Genomic DNA, 25,360 nt, shown 5'->3' with positions numbered 1-25,360 from the left:
ACTTTGAGTCTAATGGAATTCCCCTTGAACGAGCAAGCAATTTGATTCGCCTAAGATACATGTTCAAGAAAATATCCAGCAATGTCAGACATCGACATATCATAGTGCAGCAAATCACTAAAATAGTATATCCAAATAGCCAAGCAAGAAAGTCATCCACTGAAAGAGCCAAAAACGACGCAAATAGATCATTTCACGATGGGCATTTAAAGCTAAATGAGGGAATAAGAGACAGATCGAAAAGGTGCTGGCTCATCTCACCAATGCAATTAGACTCAGGCTCAAGCTTTTGTAAATCTGGTATCTCGGCCCCAATAACATCACCATCGATTCAATGAGCCTTCATGCAGCAATCACAGGACGAAGTCTGATGACCCCGAGTGAAGACACTCTGTGGATCCCGTCAATCATGCGAGGCTCTTAGCAGCATCCACAGCGTCGAGCACAGCAGCCACCCCTTCCTGAGCAATCATCGCATAGCTTTTGAGAGAGGTACTAGTCCGTGGGCTTGCATCGTAATCTATACGCTTGTATTATCGGCCAGTCACTAGCTTCCACCACTATGTACATCTTCTTAACAGTAGCCCAAATTGAGCTCAGAATCAATTCCATCTGTTTCCTCAGTTCCAAATGTCTGTTTCAAAGAGGTTTTCAAGGCTTAAACATTTTGTTGAATCGATATCAGTCTTGAGCGGTTCAATGAATGGGCTCACTGGCTTATGGTCGACAGTGCTAGTACAAATAATAACATATCCGTGCGAAGGCATAGCAGCCTCATCAAAAGCCACGTATCTTAGCTGACATCCCATCTTATTCAATCCCTCCGCAGGACGATGCCATAGAAAGTCCTCCGTATTTGAAAAAAAAACGCGACTTCTCATGGAGACTGAACTCAGTTGATAGAATATACGCAAGTCATAAGAAGGGAGGCTTATGTAGGAATTCGATTCAATGGAGTGGCGGTCGAGTGCTCGATTTTCGAGTGTCCGGGCCTCGTAATTCAAGGACAGGGTTCTTGCTGCAGAATTTGTCCATATTTGAGTGATAGGAAATACCGAAGAAGCGAAATGAGCCAGCCACCTCTGTTTTACAAGGATAGATATAATATCTACGTACACACGTCCACATATGATGGTAAAGATGTAAACAATGTTGTGGTCGAAGTTAGGGTTGAGTTTCCCCACATGATATATTTGAGTTCCGAAGTCGGCGCAAACATCGACCAATCAGAGCGAAGGCAAATAACCTGAACCGGGACAGAAAAAAAGGGAAACATCATCTTCTCCTTCCCCCAGTCTCCGTCCCCAACTAAACTTGTGAAGATGGTGAGTCAGCTTGTTTGGCAGCGGGCTTCTGCCTCTCGTGGGGTAAGTTAATCTTGAAACAACCTGTATTGGATCAATTGGCAAACTGTGACTAACACCTTCTAGTTGGCCACACGGCTGTCCCCGCAACGGCTCTTCGCCCGTGGCCTAGCCACCGAGGCCTCCTCCTCCCGCATGCCCCCTTACCCCAAGCTCGTCCGCAACCTCGAACAGGTCCGCCGAGTCCTGGGCTCCGAGCGCGCTCTCACCCTCGCCGAGAAGATCCTCTACGCGCATTTGGACAATGCCGAGGAGTCATTGCTCACTGGCACCAACAATGGTCGTGATATCCGAGGCAAGGCCAATTTAAAGCTGAAGCCTGATCGTGTTGCTATGCAAGACGCTTCGGCTCAGATGGCCTTGCTCCAATTTATGTCGTGTGGTCTTCCCTCGACTGCCGTCCCCGCCAGTATTCACTGCGACCACATGATTGTTGGTGAGCGCGGTGCTGATACTGATCTGCCCGCTTCGATCCAGGGCAACAGCGAGGTCTTTGACTTCTTGGAGAGTGCTGCCAAGCGCTACGGTATTGAGTTCTGGCCTCCTGGCGCGGGTATCATACACCAGAGTGTGTTGGAGAACTACGCCGCCCCTGGATTGATGATGCTCGGAACCGACAGCCACACTCCCAACGGAGGTGGTCTTGGCGCTATTGCTATCGGTGTCGGTGGTGCCGATGCCGTTGACGCTCTGGTCGACGCTCCTTGGGAGCTGAAGGCCCCCAAGATTCTTGGTGTTCGCCTTGAGGGCAAGCTCAGCGGATGGGCTTCCCCCAAGGATATCATCCTGTCTCTGGCTGGCAAGCTGACTGTCCGCGGTGGCACTGGCTTCGTCGTGGAGTACCACGGCCCTGGTGTCGAGACTCTTAGCTGCACTGGTATGGCTACCTGCTGTAACATGGGTGCCGAGGTCGGTGCTACCACCTCGATTTTCCCCTTCTCGCCCAGCATGGTACCTTACCTGCACTCCACCCACCGTGGCCATGTCGCCGATGCCGCTGCTGCTGTCGCTGCTGCGGGCCCCTCCAGCCTGCTGCGCGCTGATACCAAGGCCGAGTACGACCAGGTTATCACTATCAACCTGTCCGAGCTCGAGCCACACATTAACGGACCCTTCACCCCCGATTTCTCAGTGCCACTCTCCAAGTTCGCCGACACCGTCCGCGAGAAGAAGTGGCCCGAGACTTTCGGCGCTGGTCTTATTGGTAGCTGCACTAACTCTTCATACGAAGATATGACTCGCGCAGAGAACCTGGTTAAGCAGGCTACCGCCGCTGGGCTCAAGCCTAAGGCGGACTTCTTCATCACCCCTGGAAGTGAACAGATCCGCGCCACCCTGGACCGTGACCAGACCCTGAACACCTTCTCCGAAGCCGGTGGTGTCGTCCTCGCCAACGCCTGCGGTCCCTGCATCGGTCAATGGAAGCGCACAGACGGTGTCCCCAATGGCGAAGACAACGCAATCTTCACCTCCTACAACCGCAACTTCCCCGGTCGCAATGATGGTAACCGCCGCACCATGAACTTCCTCGCGTCCCCCGAGCTTGTGACCGCCCTCGCCTACTCCGGCAGCACGACCTTCAACCCCATGACCGACTCCCTCACAGCTCCCGACGGCTCAACCTTCAAGTTCCAGCCCCCGACCGGCTTCGACCTCCCCAGCGCTGGCTTTGAAGAAGGCAACCCTAACTTCCTCCCCACAGCCGCCGTTCCCGACGCCAGCGCCGAGGTCATCGTCTCCCCGACCTCTGACCGTCTCGCCCTGCTCGAGCCCTTCGCCCCCTTCCCCAAGGGCGAGCTCTCCGGCCTGCAGGTCCTCTACAAGGTCAAGGGCCAGTGCACAACCGACACCATCTCCGCCGCCGGCCCTTGGCTCAAGTACAAGGGCCACCTGCCCAACATCTCGGCCAACACACTCATCGGCGCCGTCAATGCCGCCACCGGCGAGACAAACGTCGCCTACGACGAAGCCGGCAAGCAGTACGGCATCCCTGAGCTCGCAGAGCACTGGAAGGAGCGCGGCATCGAGTGGCTCGTCGTCGCAGAGGATAACTACGGCGAAGGCTCGGCCCGTGAACACGCCGCCCTGCAGCCCCGCTACCTCGGCGGCCGCGTCATCGTCTCCAAGTCTTTCGCCCGCATCCACGAAACCAACCTCAAGAAGCAGGGTGTTGTCCCTCTGACCTTCGCCAACCGTGAAGACTACGACCGCATCGACGCTTGTGATAAGGTCGACACTGTCGGTCTTTATGATACCCTGCAGGCTGGTGGACAGGGAGAGGTCCAGCTGCGCGTTACCAAGCAGAAGACTGGAGAGACCTTCGTTGTGCCTGTTCAGCACACGCTGAGCAAGGACCAGAGTGCTTTCATTCTTGCCGGTAGTGCTTTGAACTTGTTGGCTAAGAAGGCTCATGCTTAGATGGTGATATCTCAGACTGTTTGGACCTATAAAAAATGGGTTGTTTTTGGGAGTTGAGAGCATTGCTTTTTTGTCCTTGTATATGGTGAGTTTCTAGATTCTTGTTTGTTGATTAGATGATATCCAATGTGATCTGTATTCTACTATTTTGCGAGTTCCAGTATGGTACCCCGAGTACTGATCAATCCGTGGAGATATCTGAATAGTCCACGGGTGTAAGGGCGTTTTGGGCCTATGAGCTAATCAGCTAGTCCCCGGCCGCTCGATTGTAATTTCAAGGTCATTCATTCGATTGGTATTCACTGCGATCCATGGTATATAGTTTCGAAGCTCGAAGTAGGTGACATAAAATGACTTCACAAAGAAAAAGCAGACGGGTATGGATGGGAGTATCATCAAAAACATCATGATGAGTATTCTGTCAAGGAATTGAGAAAAAAGAAGGGTGAATCAGGAAGGCATTGCATTGCATTGCAAGCCGTTGCCTCGATCAGAGCAAAGAAAGAAAAGAAAAAAAGAAGAAGAAAAAGCTAGCAATCGAATCCAGATTGCCGAAACGAAACCATGAGATATCTCCAATCCTGTATCTGAACGCCAAAAAGCCTTTCTATACAGGCCCCAGATGCAAAACATCAAGCAAGTTTAAAACCCGCAGAAGGCGCGAAAAGCAAAAGATCCCAAGAAAAACCAAAACCCCATCATCCACTCCACTTCGGATCATAGCCATCAACATACATCCCCGTATTCCCATACTCATCCTCATTAAATTCAAACTCGCCCCCAGAGCTAGCATCAAAGCTACTCCGCCCGCCAATATCCCCCGCGTCATCGACAGCAGGAATCTGATCCCACTGCAAAGTCTGCAGAGCAGGGTACTGCGCAAGCAGCGCAGCCGGAAGCACAAAGTTACCAGACGACTGGCCATCCATGCCGGGCATGTTGGGCATAACGAGCTGCTGCGGGACGGGCTGGAGATGGCCCTGTTGCTGGCGTTCGAGCATGACGCGGTCCTGCTCCGCAGACTCCTCGTCGAGCAGAGGCTTGATGCAGACGCGGCCTGCCTCGGAGCGGAAATGGCGGCCTAGGGCGTCAGCGCGCGCGAAGCGCCGACCACAGCCCCATTGCGCGTCGCCGGAGAGATCGCCGCGGCAAACGAATTTCTTTTCACCTGAGTGCAGGCCTTCGTGGCGCTTGCGGTCATGTTGTCGGGCGAAGGCTTTGCCGCACACTGTGCATACGAAAGGTCGTTCGTCTGTGTGCGTGCGGAGGTGGGAGCGTAGGTTGTAGGCGCGGGTGAAGCGTTTTGGGCAGAGGGAGCACTGGAAGGTGGCGGGGTGTTTTTGGATGCGTTTTGGTTCCCCTGGGGCTGCGCCGGGGCGTTGCGGATCGGCTAGGTCGAGGATGTAGTTGCGGTTCTCGATTGAAGAAGTTGAGAGCCGGCGGCCGGAGCGGGAGGGTGAGGGGTCGCGGGAGCTGGGGCTGCTGCGGGAGTGGGAGCCGATTGATCCTACTGGGGAGAGGGATCGTGGGGTGGTGGGTGCGTGTGGCTCTAGGCTTGTTGCTGATGTTGCGGGAGAACGTGGGCGAGAAGCAGGGTGGTATGGGTCGGATTTACTTCGCACACGGGATCCTGGTGGCTTGTTAATATATGTAGGGACAGTCAGGGTTGTTGTTTTAGCACTTACGCATGGCGGGAGGACTCAGCGAATCGAAATCTGCTGTTGCTTTGGCTGGATCGAAGGTTGGGTTCCGCAGCGGCGGAGCGAACTCAACATTGATTGACGGAGGAGCCATTTGAGAGGCCTGGCCAATGTCGCCAGGTACATTGTTCAGCTGGCCCATATTCATCATGTCCTCTTGAGGCATACCATACATGTCTGTCGGTGCCGCGGGGAATTGAGAGAGGTAAGGATTATTCGGAACCATCTCGCCCCCCTGTTGTGGCATTAAGCGCGGAGAGATATACGGGCTGTGGAGCGGGCTGATGCCCTGATGTTGCTGCTCTGACAAAGTGAATGATTCCATGCCGAGACCATTGTCATACAAAGACGGATCACTCTGAGGAGCCAAAGAAGGCGATGCGTTGTTCTCAATGCCATCAAATTCATGCTGAGACAGGTAAGGGGAGTGGTTGGCGGACGAAACCTCTGATACCTCCGATGGCGCACGTCGGTGCCCCTGAAAGGAAACATTGGTCATAACGGACTGCCAATCTGGATTCGGGTGATTATAGTAGGCCGCAGCTGACGGGTCTAGCGAGGTGTGTCGCGAATGCCGAGGAGTGTAGTACGTGCCCGGTGTGGACCCCGGAGGGGACATGGGCCCGGGCGAGGAAAGCTGCTGGTCTTGGGGTGACGGGTGCGAAGAGGCAGAGGGGTTCGAGATCGGACTGACCAGATCGGCTGGGTTAATGGCTTGGTTCATTGATTGGCACTGGTGCATTTGTGGATCCAACAACTGTGATGAATCGAACTCGGTTGCAGAAGCGCTGTTGGGACTGTGATTTTGGTAGAGAGAAAAGTCCAATTCCGGTTGGTTGGAGTTGAGCATATTGGAGAAGTTTTCGTCGGCCTGCATTGGCCTGAGTCCGGTGGAAGAGTGCTCAAGTTGATTGACCAGGCTTGTCTCGAAAGATTGCGATATCGGTAAATTGTTGGTATTGATCGCGGGGGGATAGCTCTGATCTGCCGGTGGAGATAAGGTCTGTGTTGGCGCTCCAGTGGGGTAGCTTGGGTAGCCATATGATTCAACACCAATGCCCCCGTCAGAATTGTGAAACGAAAGGGTCGTCGGGTAAGCGCCCATGGAGGGGTCAGCACCCAATCCAGCGCTTGGGTCGTGATATTGCTGTTGCTGTCCATGTGATGACGGGCTCACACTGCGAGGTTTGATATCCCCTGGCGAATGAACTGAGCCATGGTTATAATTGGGGTCATGCGAGGCCATGATTGCGAATGCACGTAGATGAGGCTCTTTGGCGGGTGCCACGCTTGGGCGGCAATCTATAGGCGATCGAGGGTGGAGTAGAAACCAGTTCTAGCGCAAATGGGAGAATAGAGCCGATCAGACAAACAGAACGAATAGACCTTGTCAGGGTCCTAAAGACTTTGTGTAGAAAGAATGTCGTCTGGTGGATGTCATTCGCAAAGGATCCAGATTCGAAGTGGATATGAATGAGGCTCTGGGCCAGTGTCAGCAGTCGCAAGATAGCGTCATACCGCTAAACACAATGATACCTTAAATTTTGAGCAGGGGTGAGAGTGTGAAAGTGACAATGAGGAGTTGAAGATGAGGCGGTTTCACGTGCGCAAGGCGGTCTAGGGTCGATTCGTCTATACAAATATTCACGTTCCGATATAGGGGATACTGGTTAGATGATATATACGATTCAAGAAAATTAAAAAATGACAAGAAAAGAAATAAGCAATTTCCAGTAGAATTTCTGGCTGTGCCCTAAGCGCAAGGATAATTCCCCCACCTTGTTTCTTTATGCGTTCCTCATTTCTCATCTGTACAGCCCAATATGGATCTCCCCACATTCGTGCCCACCTTGATAACAGATAGGAATAGTTAGTACCTGTTTAGTTATATGCAGTACGAACCATATAGTACATATATTTTTATCCACAGGTATTTCAATATGGATTTATTAATCCAGCTATTCGTTTTCAAAGTAGTTGCCTAAACAATAATCCAAAGAACAAAAAAAAAAGACGAAAAAGATGGGTCTTTCCTTTGCACAGCCACTCTATACCAGTGCACTAGTCCACTTCGGGTATAAGCTTATATGTCCAAGGCACATCGCTCAGTCTGCCTTGCAGTCTGCCTTGTATACTTCAATCTCACTTGCATAATTGCCAGCATATTGGTGCCTATATTGAAGAGAAAAGTTCCAATTACCATCTGTCCCAACTTCAATCCCCAATCAAACACTCCCCAACGAAGTCAAACTAGCTCTAGCCTGATCATTCGAATAAGCAAACAGCAAATTATCCGAACAACTACTCCCAAGCCCAGCATTCTGCACCCAAGCCGGCTCCCAATAATAAATTCCAATTCCCCCAGCCCCACTGACAGCAGTTGACAACCGACTCAAGAAAGTCTGCTGCCCAGCCACGGAGAACGGAATATCCGCCAAATCCGAGGGGAACGCATACGCCGGGCTGGGGCATGCATACGGCCAATTCGTCTCAACAACAATCGTCTTCTTCCCGTACGTCGAGTACAGATTCGTCAGACTGGTTTTCAGCGACGCCAGCGTCGCGCTCGCGCTGTAGAACGGGTAGTACGACACGCCAATGTAGTCGAAGTCTGTGGACAGCAGGGCCGAGCCTGACGCAAGCACTTTGCCGTAGAAGTAAGACTGCTCAGACCAGCTCCAGCCGTTGTCGAGGTGGATTAAGATCTTGGGGATTGTGGCGAGGTTCGAGTCTTTCACGCCCCATGCGCCGGAGTGCAAGATGCTCGCGATGTTGCTGTAGCTGCTTGTGGTGCCGAGGGGCCAGAGGAGGCCGTTGCGGATTTCGTTGCCAATGGAGATCATTTCGACTGTGAGGCCATTCGCGGCGAACTCGTTGCAGACTTCCAGGGTGTAGTTATACACCTGCCAGGTCAGCGTGTCGATGTCGGTTGTTGACCAGCCGGAGGGGGTGGTCTGTTTCGAGTTAGTTAACGACTCATCAATGATCGGATTGGTGGTCAGGGAGTTCGAGTCCGATTTCGTACCTGGGCACTTGGATCCGCCCATGTATCACTCAGATGCAAATCAAGATATGTAGTCATGCCCTTAGCCTGGACGCGCTTCGCTAGCTCGATGTTGTAGTCCAGATCATAGGTGCCGCCGCTGGGGTTAACCCAGATACGCTGACGGACGGAATTCACACCACTAGCGGCGAGAATAGACTCTAGCTTCGCCGTTGTGCCCGCCGTATTCTTGTACGAGATACCTGCATCTTCTTCAACGAGGAGAGAGGAGATATCCGCGCCCTTGTAGGTCAAAGCTGTGGATGCAGTGAAGAGCTGCGCAGCAGCTAGGAGGAAGTAGGGAAGCATTGCTACTGGCTATGACTGATATGGAGGGAAGAGGAGGGAGACGGATGTGAGGAAGATCGTCGTTTATATCGATATTCTGTCTCGAGGGGCGATCTCGGTGATTAGTGGAGTGTGGTTTGTAGTATATAGATGTGAATTCTCCGAAGACCCGCACTGGCATCTCCCGCCAACCCCGAAGGAGAAGAACATCCTCGATTTATTCGCTTAATTTCTCCCATGCAGTGGATTGTGGACTTGTTGTCCGGAGCAGACGTGGAAGGGCTTAGTTCCCGTGATGAAACAGGAGCTGAAACACGGTATGGCGTCGACGATCACTCGGTCCGGAGCTTGTCGCATGACAATGTTTATCTCGTTTGAAAGTTAATGACGCTTTAGTTTGTAAATGAGCCATGCTTACATGCTTGCGTGCAAGTATGGGGTACATTAGCAGCTCTTTTAGTGAAGAACATTAGCGAAGTGGCGCTCTATTTACGGTATAATCCCGGGGTTAAGCATTTCATTTATATTATTGGTGGAAGAAGAACAAACCCAAGACGCCAAAACCGAAGCGAACCCGAAGCGAAGGACTTTTAATATTGCAAAGTGGAACGAGCTGCTTAAAAAAGATCTTCACTGGAGGAATCAACTCATCTACAATATACCCGTAACTAGGAAATAGTATACATTGTAATAGCCATAGACAGAAGACTAAATATTTCATTTCGTTCATCACGCAAGCCATATCTCATCGCGACTTATTCTTGTAGTCAAATCCCAATATTTCCCTAAACCCCAACCGCCGGTTTGTTCAACATTACATAGATGAAGGTAAAAAGTAAACCAAAATGCAAAAGACAATATAAAAGAAATCGACCGTATAGACTGAACTGAGAGAACAGAATAACGAGCAACCGGACAGACCGGGGATTTCGGGGTTCGCAGTGATGCGTATATATACAGACCGTGTGAAATGTAAACTCCATTTTCTAACAAATTTCCAAGGGGTCAGATTGGAAGCATAGCAAGAGGTCGGTGATATACAACAACTTCTCTATGAGTAGGAAGCGTCGAGGATGTATGGTAGTCGGATGACAGACGAGGGACTGATTCGGGGCCGGCCACATTCAGTTCGAGGGTGGTGGATCCGCTGCCTTGGGTGGGGGCTTGCGTTTTCCAATCATGAGGACCTCCTCTTCTGAGTCCTCGTCTTCGTCGTCGCAGTAGTAGCGGGCATCATCCTCTTCGGAGGGTTTGGGGCAGTCTGAGCGACCGGGTTTGACGGTTTCGCCGGTGCGGAGGATGGAGGGGACTTCGTGTAGATCCTTGTCTTTGCACGAGTGACCGTCGCCGGAGAGAGAGGAGGCGTTGGAGATGACGGATGGGATGCTGGGGTGGGAGGCGCTTTGCGACATGCCGCTAGTGAAGTCGTCGGCCGAAGAGGACGAAATGGTGGCCGGGGTGGAGGTCAGCCCATTAATGGTGTTTTCGGGACATTGGTTGGTGGGTGGATTAATTGGTGGCAGGAGGAGTGATTCGGTAGAGTACATTGCGTAATCCACGCGGAGAGTACCGCCTTCGCTAGGCTCGATATCGCTCCGTCTGCGGCGCAGGAGAGCGTCCCGGGTGAGATGAAATGACTCTGCGGATGACTTGCCCTCAAGCTGGGAGGATCGGTTGCGGCGGTGGGCGTGGATCGGGGCCAACTTTCCAGTAGAAGAATTGTCCTCGTCATGCCACAGACCGGGGGTTCGCACTTGGCCTTGAGCAGATGCATTGCTGACAGCGATGCTGGGTTCTGCTGTGCTAGTCTCAGGAGTGCGCTCTGCCTCTCCACGTAGGGATCCCGTCTCACCGGAGGGTGATGTGCGCCGACTGCGACTGCCTCGTGAAGCCCGACGAGTGGCTCCACTGAAAAGACTACCGAAATTGGTCTGGTTTAAAGCTTCAATGATAGAGGAATGCACGCCTGAGCGGGGTCGAACGGTCAAAGGAACATCGAAGTTGGGTGGCTTGACCGTCTTTGTGGATTCTGCCGTAGACATTGAGGACTTTGCGCGCCGAGGAGGACCAGGTCGCTGTGGGACCGTTGGAGGTGGAGCGGGGGGAAGTTTGGCAGCAGCGAGCTTAAGTGAAGCTGGTGTAGCGTCGAAGTAAGATTGCCAATCCCCTTCGTCCACTGGGCTTGCGGTGACACTCTGGGCAAGCGGGTGTCCATGACTGCCGAATTTAAGCGGCCGGAAAAGATCTTCATCCCCTCGCAGACTGGACCGACGACTGTCACGGGAGGTCTTCCCAAACGTGCTGTTGCTTGAGGCAGATGAAAGGGTCTCGGTTGATGGCGTCGTACTAGACGTGCGCTTGCGAGGTTCTTTGTCCTTGGACCGACCAGTGAACCATTTGGCAACATTAGACCGAACACGTTGGATGAATGGAACCTTGCTGACGGCACTGGTAACCTCTTCATTCGAGACTTCAATTCGCTTGCCCTTGCTTTGGAAGCCAGGGTCGCTCTCCTCGATCCAGATCCGAGGGTTAGGAAGGCCATGGAGGGTCCAAGGGTGGTGCTTGATCTCCTTCAAGGTGATTCGCTTGACTGGGTCTTTAGTCAAAAGCCGTCTCAACAGGTCGTATAATTCATCATCAATATCTTCATAAATAAGTTCATCGCTGTTCCGGAGATTCCACTGATTGGAGTCACAGGCATCGTCGACGACGGGCACAAGGCGCTTCCTTGGGATGAAAACTTCTTTCTTCACAATGGTCTGAAACATGCTGTACTCATCATCTGAAACAAATGGCAGACGGCCAAAGATCATTCCGTACAACGTCACACCAAGCGACCAAACGTCGATCGCACCCGTGATCTTGGGAATGGACCCAATGGTTTCTACAAAGTCGTCACCGGTGTAGCATAGTTCAGGGGCGTAGAATGCGGGCGTTCCGACAGTCTTTGACAATTCACGAGCGTCGTCCAATTCAGTAGCATCGGTCTCACCAACATTTTCCTCTTCCTCGTCGCGCATTGGTCGTCCCAGGTAAGAGACACCGAAGTCAGAGATCTTTACCCGATGGCTACTGGTGACGAGTAAATTGGCTGGCTTGATGTCGCGGTGAATGATGCCCTGATAATGGAGATACTCGAGACCAAGTACTGAGTCCCGGAAAGCGCTGCGGGTTTCGCCAATGGTCAAACAGGGGACATACGCCATGTCATCGCCCTCCGCAGACCACTCAGGCTCAGAGGGTGCATAGCCAAAACTGCTGGAAGCGTTGCTGAAACGTCTTTCGAACGGAAAGTCTGAATAGGCACCATACATGGTACCCTCAACAGCATTCACGGATGCATCTAGCGCAGAAGACGGGCTGGACTCATCTGTCACCGCAATAGAGCGGCTGGACGATCTCCTGATCGGGAGGCCGGTTTCCTCGTCCTCCTCGTCTTCTGATTCGGCGCCGTGCTCCAGACTCCAAGCGGGAATCGGGCCTTGCTGGGCATCGGCAGCCTGTGCTTCCACCCGCTCGCGGGCCCTTTCCCGTTGACGCCGCAGATGCTGTGCAGTTCGAATAAACTGATGACTCTCTTCCAAGAACGCAGGTGTGTCTGGAATTCCATTCTTCTCTCGGTCAAGACGCAGTTTGTCGACATGGACAATTTCTCGAAGCCCCTTTTTGCGCCAGACAATCTCACCATTCTCAACGTATTCCAACACAATGTAGACTTTTTGCCGGTTTGGGTCGTCGATGACTTCAAGCAAGCTGACAACATTTGGATGTCTCGCCTTCTTCAGGATGGCGACTTCCTTTTTCACTTTGTCTTCCGGGTTGCCCAACTTGCCCAACCGGCGACGGGTGGAGTATCGCTGGACAATCTTGATAGCGACTTTCTGCCCGGTCGCAACATGCTGGCCAAGTTTTACTTTTCCGTGTTCGCCACGTCCAAGTTCTTCTAGGATTTCGTATTGATTGATGACCTTGTTTCCTGTGACCGTGTCACGATCCACTTCGGCTGTGTGGGTTTCTTTGGGTGGTTGAAGATGTGAGGGGTGAAGCAGGGAGCTTCCAGTAGAAATGGAATCATCAGATGCGGATGGCGTTCCAATGTGACGGGGAGGATATCTCATAGAAAACAGTCCGGGACTGGATAAAGGAGTGTTGCCCGCAGTCCGTACACCACTAGCGTAAGAGTGTCTGGGCCGCGGATCTGGTGCGACGTAGGGTGGTTGCCAGGTGGGATGCACTTGTGACTGGAGGGATGCATAGGATTGATCGGGGTACACCGGCAGCTCATTCTCCGATTGTCTCGATGTCCGACGCGGACTCCTTCCAATGCTTCCATTTTCCGATCGGACATCGACCACGGTGTCTTCGTTGAGGGCTTGCAGGGAACTAGACGACGAACGATTCGATGGGGTACGGGCACCGTATAGGCTGGGAAAGGCCTGGCGGAATGTTGCGGCTGCTTCTGAGACATCGGTGATAGGAGGCGCCTGTTTGGTAGATGATTTCGATGGACGGGACTCGGGTTGGTCGTTTGACGCAGACGGTTGTAATGACTCTTCGGACCGATCTACATCCCGCTTGGTATTTTTTGAGACATGGCCCCGAGCTTGCTGATCCGGATCCTCCAGACCAGCTTGCGAGGACCGAGTTTCTGTCATTTTCCTTTTTATTCCGTTTGTGGTTGGACTAGGAATGGCCTGTGCCGATAATGCAATTAGAGCATCCTAATTGAACATCCTCCAATTGCCGCACTTTTTTGTTCGGTAAAGATTGATTCAAGGTGAGCTGATGTAGAGCTCTGTTGGCACACACGAATGGGCCGGCATTACTTTCGCGGGGTCAAAAGGGATGGCGACAACTATCGGAAACCGTGTACCGGACAGCGGGTTATCGCCTATAGGGAAAAGGCACGAGGTAGACCTGCTACTGCACGAGGACTCGGGCGATCAAACATCCACACGTGTCGAGTCGGCGAAAAAAAAGGGGACCGTGACGGATGCTATAAATATTTCGGAGTTAGGCTCGTTGGAGGACCAGGTTCTGGAATTCTGTTTCGGAGCGAGATCGGAATCAGGAATGTGAAATTTCCGAAAGGAATGTCCAAAGGAGAGACGAGACTCAGATAAGAAAGAAGAAGAAAAAGAAAAACAAGAAGAGGTGGTAGAGACCGAGATCAGAGAGGAGGGGATGGAAGAGAAGGGGAGTTGGGGGTGGGTAGTAATAATAGGGCAGAGCGATGATCGGACGCCAAGGAGAGAAATAAATCTGGTTACTTGCTTCCACTTGACTATGTAGTTGCTACTGACACCTACAGAATAAATTAGTCTGGGAAAATATCTCATATACTCAGGAATATTCATATAATGACCTTCATTTAATCGTATCTACATGTTCAAATCAAATGTTGTCACGATATCAGATTTACTTATTCTCCCTAGCAAGTCTTGGTCCGTAAAGCGGCTGTTTGCAGCTGGGTACATATTTCTGATAAGTGATAATTATCATAGTATAATAAGATATCAGTTATATTATATTTTTTATATATATTTGATATTTTATAATTCCTGTATTATCTATCCATCATACAGAATAATATCACTCACACACCTAGGTATCTATTTTCAGTGGCGCAACTCGCCACAGGTTACGTCGAGGACTCAACACAGCCTACTATACCCTCTAACAGGTTTGGCATCCTATATCCATGGATCAATGCCATATACATCTATGTAGATACCTGAAAAGTCTGGTCAAACAAAATCCAGAATGGTGGAGCCATCATGAATCGTAAGGTATACTCCAGTCACCAAGGATTTGGTATTCTATCACAATTCTTTTTTGTGAATTGTTCCTTACTCATTATTACTCGGGTCCGAATGTTCCGTACCAATGCCCAACTCTCTACTCTCTCCTACTCAGAAGTGAGACGCTAAAAAAGACTAGGTTACTCTTGCCCTGACAGTACTTCTATAGGTTGTGCACCAATCGCATCAAGCCCGTTCAACTCGGCACCTCTCATTCGAACTTTACTTCTGCCACCCGAAGAGAAATGCATCAGCTTTCTGCAAGTGGGATAATACAGACGAAAGGGACTACTTGCACGGTGTTGAGTAGTTCGTGCCAAACCTAAATTAGGCAAAAGGCAAAGAATTTCTTACCATGGGTGGGTGGACCTTCACTTCTTTTTTTTAAATCTTTATTTCTTTTCAGGATCGGGGTGCATACTCCGCCTCGTTTTGACATGTTATTCTCTCCGAACTTCAATCTTACTCCAATATAGCATAGAGTATAGAATATAGAATATTTACCTCGAGGCGTTCTGCATGAAGCTGTTTAAAGAAAAAAGAAAAAGAAAAAAAAGCAAAGAAAGTCCACGGCCCGTGCGTGATAATCTACGTCATATAAGGGTCTGGCCCCTAATTAGCCTTCGTTTTTCTTTTTTTTCCCTCAAATTGGTGGTATACGGGGTATATATCAAGGTATAGCATAGCAAATGAACAAATTCCATCTCCTTGATTTACAAGGCCATCCAATGATCATACCTAGGCATTGCCTTGGCGCTTTTATCCCGGCATACAGGATACATTGATTGGCAGATGAGTTTCTGCGTGGCGTGTAAATCTTAATCGACAACTATCGAGTCCCTAATTTGTCGGTCTATGGGTAACCTAACTTCTGAGAACGTTGACAGGATTATCATATCTTTCCAGCATAGTCTATACATGGTCCAGAAACAATACACTTCCAATATACTCCGTAGTACGTAGAAGGCTATTTCCCGCCCCCGTTGCGGGGGTCCTGGGGAGCAAGGGGCTAAAAGAGACTAGACAAGGATCAAAGTCGGGGTTTGATTAGTACCAAGGGAGACTGAGTACCCAATAGTTATTGCCCTTTAACCGATTAACCTACACTACGGAGTACTACCACGGCGTAGAGAACAAAAGATGACCGGTCTGTGCGCCGCCATACTTCAAAGCTGCAACTGAGGGGATGCGACCACACCCCGTCACGAATGGAGTATGGAAATACTCTATGAGTGGTTTCCATGCTGCATCCTAAGCAATCATATTCCTCCTACCTACATGAGCAGACTCAAACCGAGAAGAACAAGACACAACTTACTAGACGGTGTACAGTATTGGTATGTATACGGAGTACTACCTGTAGATCTGGAAGATCGGCTTGGAATTCCGACTGCAGCCATTCCGTCCAGGCGCCAATGCATGAGCAAAGAGAGCTAATTAAACATAAGAATTGCAATATCAGACCAACACCGTTTCAATAATAATTATCATGAGTATTAATCCTCCATGCACTTTATGCTGGAGTTTCACTTTGGATTTTTCACCCAATCCCGTGGTAATCCATTCACAGTCCCCGGGCGCAAGCGACCAAAGCACCCAAGTGCTCATTCTTCCCTCCGCTAGCTCTGCACTGATACTCATTGAGGCAAATTGCTCGTGTTGATCATGCTATGTGACACAAACGGCGAGGGACTCGTTGCTCTTCTCACTTGTGATTGCGTCCCGCTCTTATGGGAGAGTGCCATGCCCTGGTCCCTTATTACTCTGTGTTAACGTCGGGTTTACAATCCGCCTTGATGAACACCGGAAACTAGGGCTATGGCTCTGTAGTACGACCGCGCACCACTGTGCACAGGCACGGTGGTTTGATTTGGTTGACTTGTTACTGTACGTGGTGGGAATAGTAGGGTTGGTTCTCGGGGATGTCTAGTTAACTATAGCAACTAACTATTTAATCTACAAAAACTACGTCAGCGTACAGAGCCGGAGATGTATTTCCAAAATGCTTTCTACATGTGATAGTACATCGACAAACAACCTGAGTGGCGACTTCATCTATATCGTTAGTCCATATCTTTAGTCCGAAGAGCATCGCAGCAGCCTATTACTACCAAAGCCTAAACCATCCAGTCTCATCCTTATTCATCCACGTCACAAACAAGTAGCAAGAAGCCGACAGCAGCCAACTTACCGTCATCTTTGCTTATTCCATCTCGTACCCGGCCCCGAAAGCCGGCAACTGACGATTCTAACCGTGCGTTAGCCCGAGGAGGTTCAGCGCACGAACACTCGGGCCCACGGTGCCCTTCAATAAGCGGAGGATTGTGTCAACTGCACCCGGACGCATTTGGTCAAGTGCCAAATCTGACATGCATGGTCGGCTGTTAGATCTTGCTAGGAACGGGGTTGATTTTTCGGGACTGGGGCCGAATGTGACACTTTTTATTAAGGGCAGGGATGAAATGTTCTTTGCTGTTTTATTGGATCTTTCCAGAGGGATTGCGTTATTTGAGAGGGGGTCTGGGTTATACGACGTAGTTGACTTCTCACCGTGTAGTTTGAGTACAGAGTACACAATGGCGGAACACGGGATATTATGGATATTATGGCTTATACGACCCAATTACACCCAATGTGAGTGAAAATATGAATCTGGCCTATGAGATTCCCCTTCGAATTGCCAATCAAACAACTTGATTTGGTTCATTTTACAATATGCGAACTGGCTACACAACAGAAGAAATGTTGGGACACGGCTTGGTTGTCCTGCCAACATAGTTGGGACATTGTTCGTTTGGTAGATGGTCCACTGAATATTTGTGAGACGGGAGGCAATTTCATTGTATAGTATAGCAAACATCTATTTCTGGAGAGTTGGGACAATCTTTACAGATAAGATCTTTTCTATCAAGAGGTGGTCAAGGCAAGATATGAAACAACATTGGAGACATGATCAACTCTACCATATTGTACTAACTAGGGCTTGAGGCCCACTTAGTACTTCTGATCAACTTCCAAGTTTTGTACAGAAATGCTATTGCCTAAGGTCTTGGACACTATAGGTTGCTTGGAAACATAGTGAAAACATAGTGAAAACACGCAATCAACGTTCTCCCAAGCGCCACCAGCTCCCTCGTTGCCGGGCAACGGTGTTGATCTAGCGTCGATCTGGCTTTCGGCAATCAATTAGGTTGCCTTTTTCTTTGTTTAGCGTCAGTATAACGCAAGCAAATAAAGCAGGCAATTAGGTTAATTGCAATGATTGGTCTAGTAATATAGAGAAAAAGGCGAGACCCAGTGGTCTGATTGGCATTGCCATAGGTTGTTTACTACAGTTTCTTTGTACACCCATCGCACCTTCATCTTCTTCTCAACCTTGGGAACGTGTCTGTGAACTTGGGACCTTTACAAAACTTATTGAGAGTCTGTAACTCTCATCTTATTAAACCCCCTCATTCTTAAAATAGCACTGTCAACCGCGTGCGCCATGCTCGCCGATCCTGGAATGCATCCCTGCCCTTGATTTGAGTGTCTCAGATCACAAACATGGAGAAGCGAAAACATTATCCACTTCTACTGAGTGCGCTTGTTGCGTTGTTCAGCCCCTCCACTGCAATCCCCTACAATCCAACCTCCATATTCCTATCCCCGCGACACAACGACTCCCTAGCCTACATCCTCCGGCCCAACTCCGCCGGTACCGAGTTCCTCTCTCTGAACCTGTCCAGCAATATCAATGCCGACAATCTATCATACACCACCCTGTTAAGCAATACACCCTTTCACAGCGCGGACGGGAACTCAACCTTCACCCCCGCCATCGACGAGCAAGGCCTGATCACTGTCTACGCGGGAGACTGCCACAACGCAACTGATCACCCGATAGTATGGCAGTTCCACCCAGATATCAACAGTTCAATCGGCAACGGGACTTGGAATAAGTTATCCGTCAATGTCAACAAGAATGAAAAGACCACGCCGAATCATCTCGCTGCGGGGTTTACCTACTCAGCTAGCCATGCGAACGAAAGCTCCATGTACACCTTCGGAGGCATGTGTCCGTTCGCCAACAGCACAGACGAAACATGGATCGAGGCAGCGAACTATTCCCAGACAACGGTTGTTCTAGGCCAAAGTCCGTATTACAGTAATAAATATACCGCCGACACGACTGGAAACCGGGCACCGCCTGTTGCTGAAGCTGGGATGGCCGTTGTCCCTCTTCAAGCTACCTTTTCTGCTGACTCGGTAGCGAAACAGCAGGACTTTTTGTTCATTGGTGGTCATACCCAACTGGCATTTTTAAATATGTCCCAACTTGCTATTTTTTCACTGCCGCAGCAGAGTTGGAGTTTTGTTTCTGCGAGTGGGGAACCCTCGACGAGGAACGAGTTGGCTATTCGGGATGAGGCTGATGTTGAGCCTCGCTCGGGCCATACTGCTATTCTCTCGGAGGATGGGAATAAGGTCTTTGTACTTGGAGGCTGGGTGGGTGATACGTCTGTCCCCGCTGACCCGCAATTTGCAGTCTTGGAGCTTGCACAAGGGTTTGGTGGAGCCACTGACTGGGTCTGGACGACACCCTCTTCGGATGGACTGGGAATTGCTGAAGGTTCTGGGATTTACGGGCATGGGGCGGCGATGCTCCCTGGAGATGTGATGATGATTTCTGGAGGATACACCATCGCGAAGCAATCGTCAAAACGGGCGGTGAATGCGAATGCCAACTCACAGGTCTACCTTTATAATGTGACTTCAAACAGCTGGGTCAATTCCTACCGCAACCCTGCGGCCACGTCGGAATCCGCCTCAAGCAAGAGCTCAAATAAGCTTTCGTCGTCACAAAAGACTGGTCTAGGAGTCGGTTTGGGTATTGGTTGTCCTGCTGCCATGGCTCTTATATTGCTTGCATGGAACTACTGGCGAAAGCGCGGAGTGAAGGGCCAGCGAGACTCTCAGCTGCGCGAGCTGGCTCTCGGCGCGGAACGAGCTCACTTCTGGGGCCGAAATGATCCGAATCAAGCGAGTAGCATTCGCAGCTCTGGATTGAGCGAGAAAAGAGATCCTCCCGTGTATCCCTGGTCGGCAAATCACAGCCAGACAGCTCATCCTGACTGGAATCACCAGGGCGACACCGCGGCGGAAAGAACTGGACTGCTTATGGACGCTCCAAGTCCACCAAAGAACAACCCCCCTCCTGCCAACACCAGACCATACTCAAACCGCTACAGTGAATATCGACGGAGTGATGCCACCGGCGAGATTCACCCAATTGATGAGCGCGAAGAAGATGAGGCCATGTTCAGAGAACGTGTAATGGCAACTATTCCAGCCGCATCACAAATCCAAACCGCGGCGAAGATGACCGAGAATGAGGACCAAAATCCCTTCGCTGATACTCCCTACGGAACTCCTCGGAGTACCATTTTCGGTGTTGGCCTGGGACCCTTTTACAGCCGGAGGAAGGACATCGGCTCAGCAGATGCCGAGTCTCCAACCAAGAGCGAACGGACAACCACAGACCTATCAGAAAGCTCACAATTCTCTTTCGCCTCCGCTCAACCAATAGGCCGAGTTCACCAAGCCAAAGCCATAATCATCGATCGAGATCGACCCTACAGCTGGGGTAGCAGCCTGGAGCACTTCGCCGCAGCCTCAACACACAGCGACCCAGACGGCGTCGCCCCATCCGAGAAATCCTCCGCAGACTCCTACTCGACAGCACAAACCACCATGTCCCACCGCCTAGCAGAGAACGATTCTCTCCTCTTCGACCTCGACCCTGCCCAACCAGCAGAACCCCCTTCCCCCTCCAAGCTCCCCAGAGAAAAGTCAAGGCCCACCTCAGGCGGCTGGGTGATGAACACCATGCGCAGAGCCCTAACCATGACTCGCCGCCCAGACCAGCGAGACTCCTTCGCACCAACCACCAGCACTGGTCTAGCCTCCGGCATCGACCGCGGCAGCACAGTACTGGGCTCGGGCCAAGGATCCCCATCATCCAGCACGCCCCGGCGCACGGTCAGCGCCTCGGCAGAGCTCTTCCGCCGCAAGCAAGGTGCCAAAGACTGGAATGCGAAGCGCGTCTCAGACGACGTCTTCAACACGGCCCGTTCGTCCCGCGATGACCTTTTCCGAGACGCCCCGGGATACCTGGGCAACGACGCCTTCGAGGAAGCTGACGATATCCACGATTGGGATCTCGAGGGCACCGCCGATGGTCGTCGTGTGCAGATGACTTTCACTGTTCCCCGTGAGAAATTGAGGGTTGTTAATGCCTCAGCTGGGGACTTGGATAGTGTCTCTGAGATATCAATCAGTCGGCCTGGTAGTCGACGGGTTAGTACTTGATGCTGGATTCCGGACCATTCTTCACTTCTTGTTTGTACTTTGATTGTCTCTTTTGTACCTTTTGCTGCTCAGCAGCATTGGTGTGAGAGATTGGTGCCGTTTCCTATTGTTTGATATCCCGATGAGTTGATGGCTTGATGATTCGAGAGCGTTGTTAGATTATGAAGTTCGGAATTGATGTCTGTTTCAGCTAATACTTTTACCACTAGAACTTGAGTCTTATCAATAATTTAAGATAGTATCTTCAAGGCATTCTGTCCAGGTGGCCTTTCTCGTCTAAACCTGGCTAAGGCCGAGGGTGATGTATCATTGACAGGTAGATCTCTTCTACATTGATAGTTTTCTCGACTAAGCTAATTCTTGTTTTTATATCTTAAATTAGAATTAAATTTGAGATCTCCAATACATCTCTTTGTGTTCAAGAGGGAAATTGTTGAGGAATCAAAATAGGGGTCTGTCAGTACGCTTTTGGTCCCCTATATCTACTCTTTTCTAATACAAGCTCTTTTCAGCATTTCCTGGTGCCAATATTCACACCACGGTATACTAGTCTGTAATACTAGGATCATAAGTTGATTCTTATAGAAAAGGTAAGCAGGCAAGTATTTCAAGCTCATACTAACTTTGTTTTAACATAATATACCTAGGTCATGAGACAATAGTACATAAATACCTAAAGGCTCACCTGGGCAACCGATCTATTACTTCATAGGCAAGCCACTCCGATCTCTGCTCTTTCAGATCTTATAGTGGGTCGATCAGAACCAATCGGGGTCCCGGGTCATCTCGGGTTCGATCTTGGTTTCACTTTTAATCCTTCGATGAGTGTCTCTCACTGTCCAGACTACCTAGCTAGACAGTTGTAGATCAGGGCTTTACTTGGATTATTGCGAATTTCGCTTATCGTTATAAGTGCAAGACTTGACGTCCACGGGCAGATATGACTGGCTTAGAGCTATAGACATAGTTCTACACCGTATCTTGGACCATCTCAGCCCCCTGATCGGAATCCTATTGTGGGCCCGCTGAATCTAAGCTAATGCTGTTAGCGTGTTCTACGGTAATACATTTCCAGTCGATTCTTTTCTGCAGCAATATAAGCATTGGAACCTTGGAATAGAGGTGGCTTTAGGAACTTGAAATATCAATCAATTTAGGTTATTTAAGAGCAAGTTTAATGACATACCTTATGTTTGAGCAGTTATTTCTGTAGAAATCAGTTTCTCCAAACGTATTCTCGCTACTAGGATGTGCTGGGTTGTAAATCTCTGAAAGATCTACATGGCCTAGTGTGGACAGCTCCACATAACACGGCATAGACGAACTCTCCTGAGATTCCAATGAATATGGCATTTATGTAACAAAAACTTCGTAGCTCCGTGATAGCAAAAAAGACCGAGACCCCTCAATGACGCTCTTACATGATCAAGATATATATAATTTTGTAAATAGACATATGGCCTCTAAGCCGACGCACCGTTGGTAGCAGGTCTAGTAGGGATAGTCTGCGGGAGAGGAGGAAGCAAATTCTTCGCGCTCTCACGGGCGGACTGAGCCATGAGCGCATCAATAATAACAAGAGAAGACATAGCCTCGACAATAGGCACAGCACGGGGAGTAACGCAAGGATCGTGACGACCCTTGGCCTCAAGCGTACCCTCCTGAAGATCGTAAGCAGCGGTAGTCTGAGCCTGGCCAATGGTAGCAGCAGGCTTGAACGCAACACGGAAGTAGATCGAAGCACCGTTCGAAATACCACCCTGGATACCGCCTGAGTTGTTAGTCTTAGTGATGAGGCGGCCGTTGTCCGACGCAACGAAGGGGTCGTTGTGCACGGAGCCAGGAACCTCGCAGCCGCCGAATCCAGAACCGATCTCGAAGCCCTTGGTGGCAGGGATGCTGAGCATCGCGTGAGCGAGCTTCGCTTCCAGCTTGTCGAAGCAGGGCTCGCCCAGGCCGACGGGAACGTTGCGGATCACACATGTTACGGTTCCGCCGATGCTGTCGTGGTTGTCGCGGTATTTCTCGATGACTTTGGTCATGCGGTCTGCGGCGGCGGCGTCAGGGCAGCGGGTGGGCACGAAGGAGTCTACGGTCTCGCGACTGATGGTGTCGATCATTTTGAGGAACTCCGGGTTCGTGGAGGCAGAGGGGTGTTCGGGGGTTGGGGGGAAGAGGTGCTCGTTTCCGACAGAGGAGACGAAGGCGACGATTTCAACGCCGTGAGAGAGGCGGAGGTATTTCTCAGCGATGGCGCCAGCGGCGACACGACCTGGGTTTTATTAGATGATGTTTTCCTTTTTTTTTAATTGCCGGGAGGTTGTATGTACCAATGGTTTCGCGGGCACTGCTGCGACCACCACCGCTGCTGGCCTTGACACCGTACTTCTCGAGGTAGGTGAAATCAGCATGACTGGGGCGGGGGAACAGGTCCATTGTGCTGCCGCCGTAGTCCTTAGGACGCTGGTCCTCATTGCGGACCATCATGCCAATTGGTGTACCCAGAGTCACACCAAATTCTGTGCCTGACTGGATCTCAACTCGGTCTTTCTCGTCCCGCGGGGTAGTCAGGGCACTTTGGCCAGGACGGCGGCGGGTCATTTGAGGTTGAATATCAGCCTCAGTAAGCTGCATACCAGGAGGGCATCCATCGACGATACAGCCGACAGAACGGCAGTGAGACTCGCCATAGCTGAATCATGTTAGTGGGGGTGGTGACGAGGGAAAGTAGTGAGGTAACTTACGTGGTGACACGGAAATGTTCACCCCACGTAGACATAGTGACGGTTGATTATGAGGATAAAAGGAGCAAAGAAGGGAATTGACGTGATCAAGGAGAATCAATGAAGAGAAATGAAAACAAAGGGGAGAACAATAGGAAAAAAAGCAAAAAGATCCCCAAAAATCGACTCATCGCATTTCCTATCTGGGATTAGCGCACCCGAATATCGGCTCTGTAATGACTTGCGCGACGCGGGAACAATTTGCCCCCAATAATGCGCCTAATTGCTTCAATGCTTCAATGTTGACCCCAACTCGTTCAGCTTTGCGATTTAACTGGTTAAAGTCGAGGAATTATGGATTTCGCCATAATTCATCTTATCCCGTGAACCAATTCGCTGAATTAGCCCGCCGTCCCTCCTCTTTACACCAAATCTACACATCTCTATCCACAGACCCCTACGTGAACCTATCAATCGAGCACTTCCTCCTCCAACATGCCCCAGACGAATCAAGCGTTTTATTCCTCTACGCCAATCGACCATGTGTAGTCATTGGGCGCAATCAGAACCCATGGTTAGAGACAGATCTCCGCGCCCTCCACAATGACCGGAATGGCGCAGCTGGAGAGGAAGAGGCTGTCTTCGTGCGCCGACGATCCGGTGGCGGAGCTGTCTTCCATGACGAGGGAAACTTGAACTATAGTGTTATATCTCCGCGGACCTCCTTCACCCGCGATAAACACGCAGAGATGGTCGTGCGCGCTCTTCATGGCGTTGGGGCTACAAATACCAGTGTCAATGAGCGACATGATATTGTCATGGCTCGGACCAAAGCCCTAGAAGAGTATCCCGATGAGCCTCCCACGCGCAAGGTCTCTGGTTCTGCGTTCAAGCTCACTCGGCACCGAGCCCTTCATCACGGTACTTGTTTGCTTGATTCGCCGAATATCAATGATCTCGGGAAGTACTTGCGGTCATCGGCTCGTGGGTATATCCAAGCCAAGGGTGTTGAAAGTGTTCGGTCTCCAGTGGGGAATGTGTCGGCTGCGCTTGCCGACTCGTTCTTTTCCATGCAGGGCGTGGTCGCGGGCATCATTGAGCAATTTGGCCGACTCTACGGGGTAAATCCCGATGCTGTTCGCAGGGCGCAACGAGCCCATGCCAATGAGCCTGAGGTCTTTGCGGGCGATGATTGGGTTGCGGGTACGGTGAGCGAAGTGCAGAGCGAGCAGGAACCTGATATTGCGAAGGGAATCGCTGAACTGAGGTCGTTGGAGTGGAAGTATACTCAAACACCACGGTTCACCTTCTCGACGTACCCCATCGAAGAGGATCCTCGTGAAAGGCCGCCATTGCCTCCGTCGCTACCTTCAAGTACTCGCGCTTTTCTTCGCCTGCAACACGGCGCTGTTGTCGAAAGCCATATCTCCGTTTCATCTGACGAGTCCACCGCCTCTGACCAAGCCAGTCGCGTTCATGCAGTACTGAACGGACAGAATTTACATGAGCTTACCTTGGCACGGTGGTCCGAGATCCTGAAACAGGGTCTCGGTGGGACGGAAGGTGTTGATGACCCTCAAGTCAAAGAACTGGCCCGTTTCTTAGGTGGACTGTTGGGTGGTTGACCATTCACTTCACAGCTCGTGACATGTATAATATCGACTTAGAC

At 50.6% G+C, this 25,360-nt stretch overlaps 7 protein-coding genes across 7 annotated transcripts; 3 read left to right on the top strand and 4 right to left on the bottom strand.

The window, feature by feature from the left end:
• Positions 1-1,322: 1,322 nt before the first annotated feature.
• N7529_011403 (aconitate hydratase ACO2) lies at positions 1,323-3,782 on the top strand (the record flags this gene model as incomplete). The annotated part of the gene is made up of 2 exons (XM_057246929.1): positions 1,323-1,367; positions 1,431-3,782. 2 exons carry the CDS (start codon positions 1,323-1,325, stop codon positions 3,780-3,782), a joined length of 2,397 nt encoding a protein of 798 aa, XP_057092278.1.
• A 698-nt stretch (positions 3,783-4,480) lies between these two features.
• crzA (putative C2H2 transcription factor Crz1) lies at positions 4,481-6,728 on the bottom strand (the record flags this gene model as incomplete). Its single annotated transcript, XM_057246928.1, has 2 exons — positions 4,481-5,412; positions 5,468-6,728. 2 exons carry the CDS (start codon positions 6,726-6,728, stop codon positions 4,481-4,483), a joined length of 2,193 nt encoding a protein of 730 aa, XP_057092277.1.
• Positions 6,729-7,707: 979 nt separating this feature from the next.
• Positions 7,708-8,834, bottom strand: N7529_011401 (uncharacterized protein; the record flags this gene model as incomplete). Its single annotated transcript, XM_057246927.1, has 2 exons — positions 7,708-8,436; positions 8,508-8,834. The coding sequence occupies 2 exons, from the start codon at positions 8,832-8,834 to the stop codon at positions 7,708-7,710; spliced, it is 1,056 nt and encodes a 351-aa protein (XP_057092276.1).
• A 1,103-nt stretch (positions 8,835-9,937) lies between these two features.
• On the bottom strand, positions 9,938-13,471 carry N7529_011400 (putative serine/threonine protein kinase; the record flags this gene model as incomplete). The annotated part of the gene is made up of 1 exon (XM_057246926.1): positions 9,938-13,471. One exon carries the CDS (start codon positions 13,469-13,471, stop codon positions 9,938-9,940), a length of 3,534 nt encoding a protein of 1,177 aa, XP_057092275.1.
• A 4,692-nt stretch (positions 13,472-18,163) lies between these two features.
• On the top strand, positions 18,164-20,968 carry N7529_011399 (uncharacterized protein; the record flags this gene model as incomplete). The annotated part of the gene is made up of 1 exon (XM_057246925.1): positions 18,164-20,968. The coding sequence occupies one exon, from the start codon at positions 18,164-18,166 to the stop codon at positions 20,966-20,968; it is 2,805 nt and encodes a 934-aa protein (XP_057092274.1).
• A 1,463-nt stretch (positions 20,969-22,431) lies between these two features.
• Positions 22,432-23,747, bottom strand: N7529_011398 (bifunctional chorismate synthase/riboflavin reductase [NAD(P)H] ARO2; the record flags this gene model as incomplete). The annotated part of the gene is made up of 3 exons (XM_057246924.1): positions 22,432-23,240; positions 23,299-23,660; positions 23,713-23,747. The coding sequence occupies 3 exons, from the start codon at positions 23,745-23,747 to the stop codon at positions 22,432-22,434; spliced, it is 1,206 nt and encodes a 401-aa protein (XP_057092273.1).
• A 243-nt stretch (positions 23,748-23,990) lies between these two features.
• On the top strand, positions 23,991-25,316 carry N7529_011397 (putative lipoate--protein ligase; the record flags this gene model as incomplete). Its single annotated transcript, XM_057246923.1, has 1 exon — positions 23,991-25,316. One exon carries the CDS (start codon positions 23,991-23,993, stop codon positions 25,314-25,316), a length of 1,326 nt encoding a protein of 441 aa, XP_057092272.1.
• Between the last annotated feature and the right edge of the window lie 44 nt (positions 25,317-25,360).

This window comes from Penicillium soppii (genome assembly GCF_028829465.1).
Source record: "Penicillium soppii strain IBT 18220 chromosome Unknown utg000010l, whole genome shotgun sequence".
Taxonomy (NCBI): Eukaryota; Fungi; Ascomycota; class Eurotiomycetes; order Eurotiales; family Aspergillaceae; genus Penicillium; species Penicillium soppii.
The sequence above is the reverse complement of the archived record's forward strand: the minus strand, read 5'-3'. Positions and strand labels throughout refer to the sequence as shown.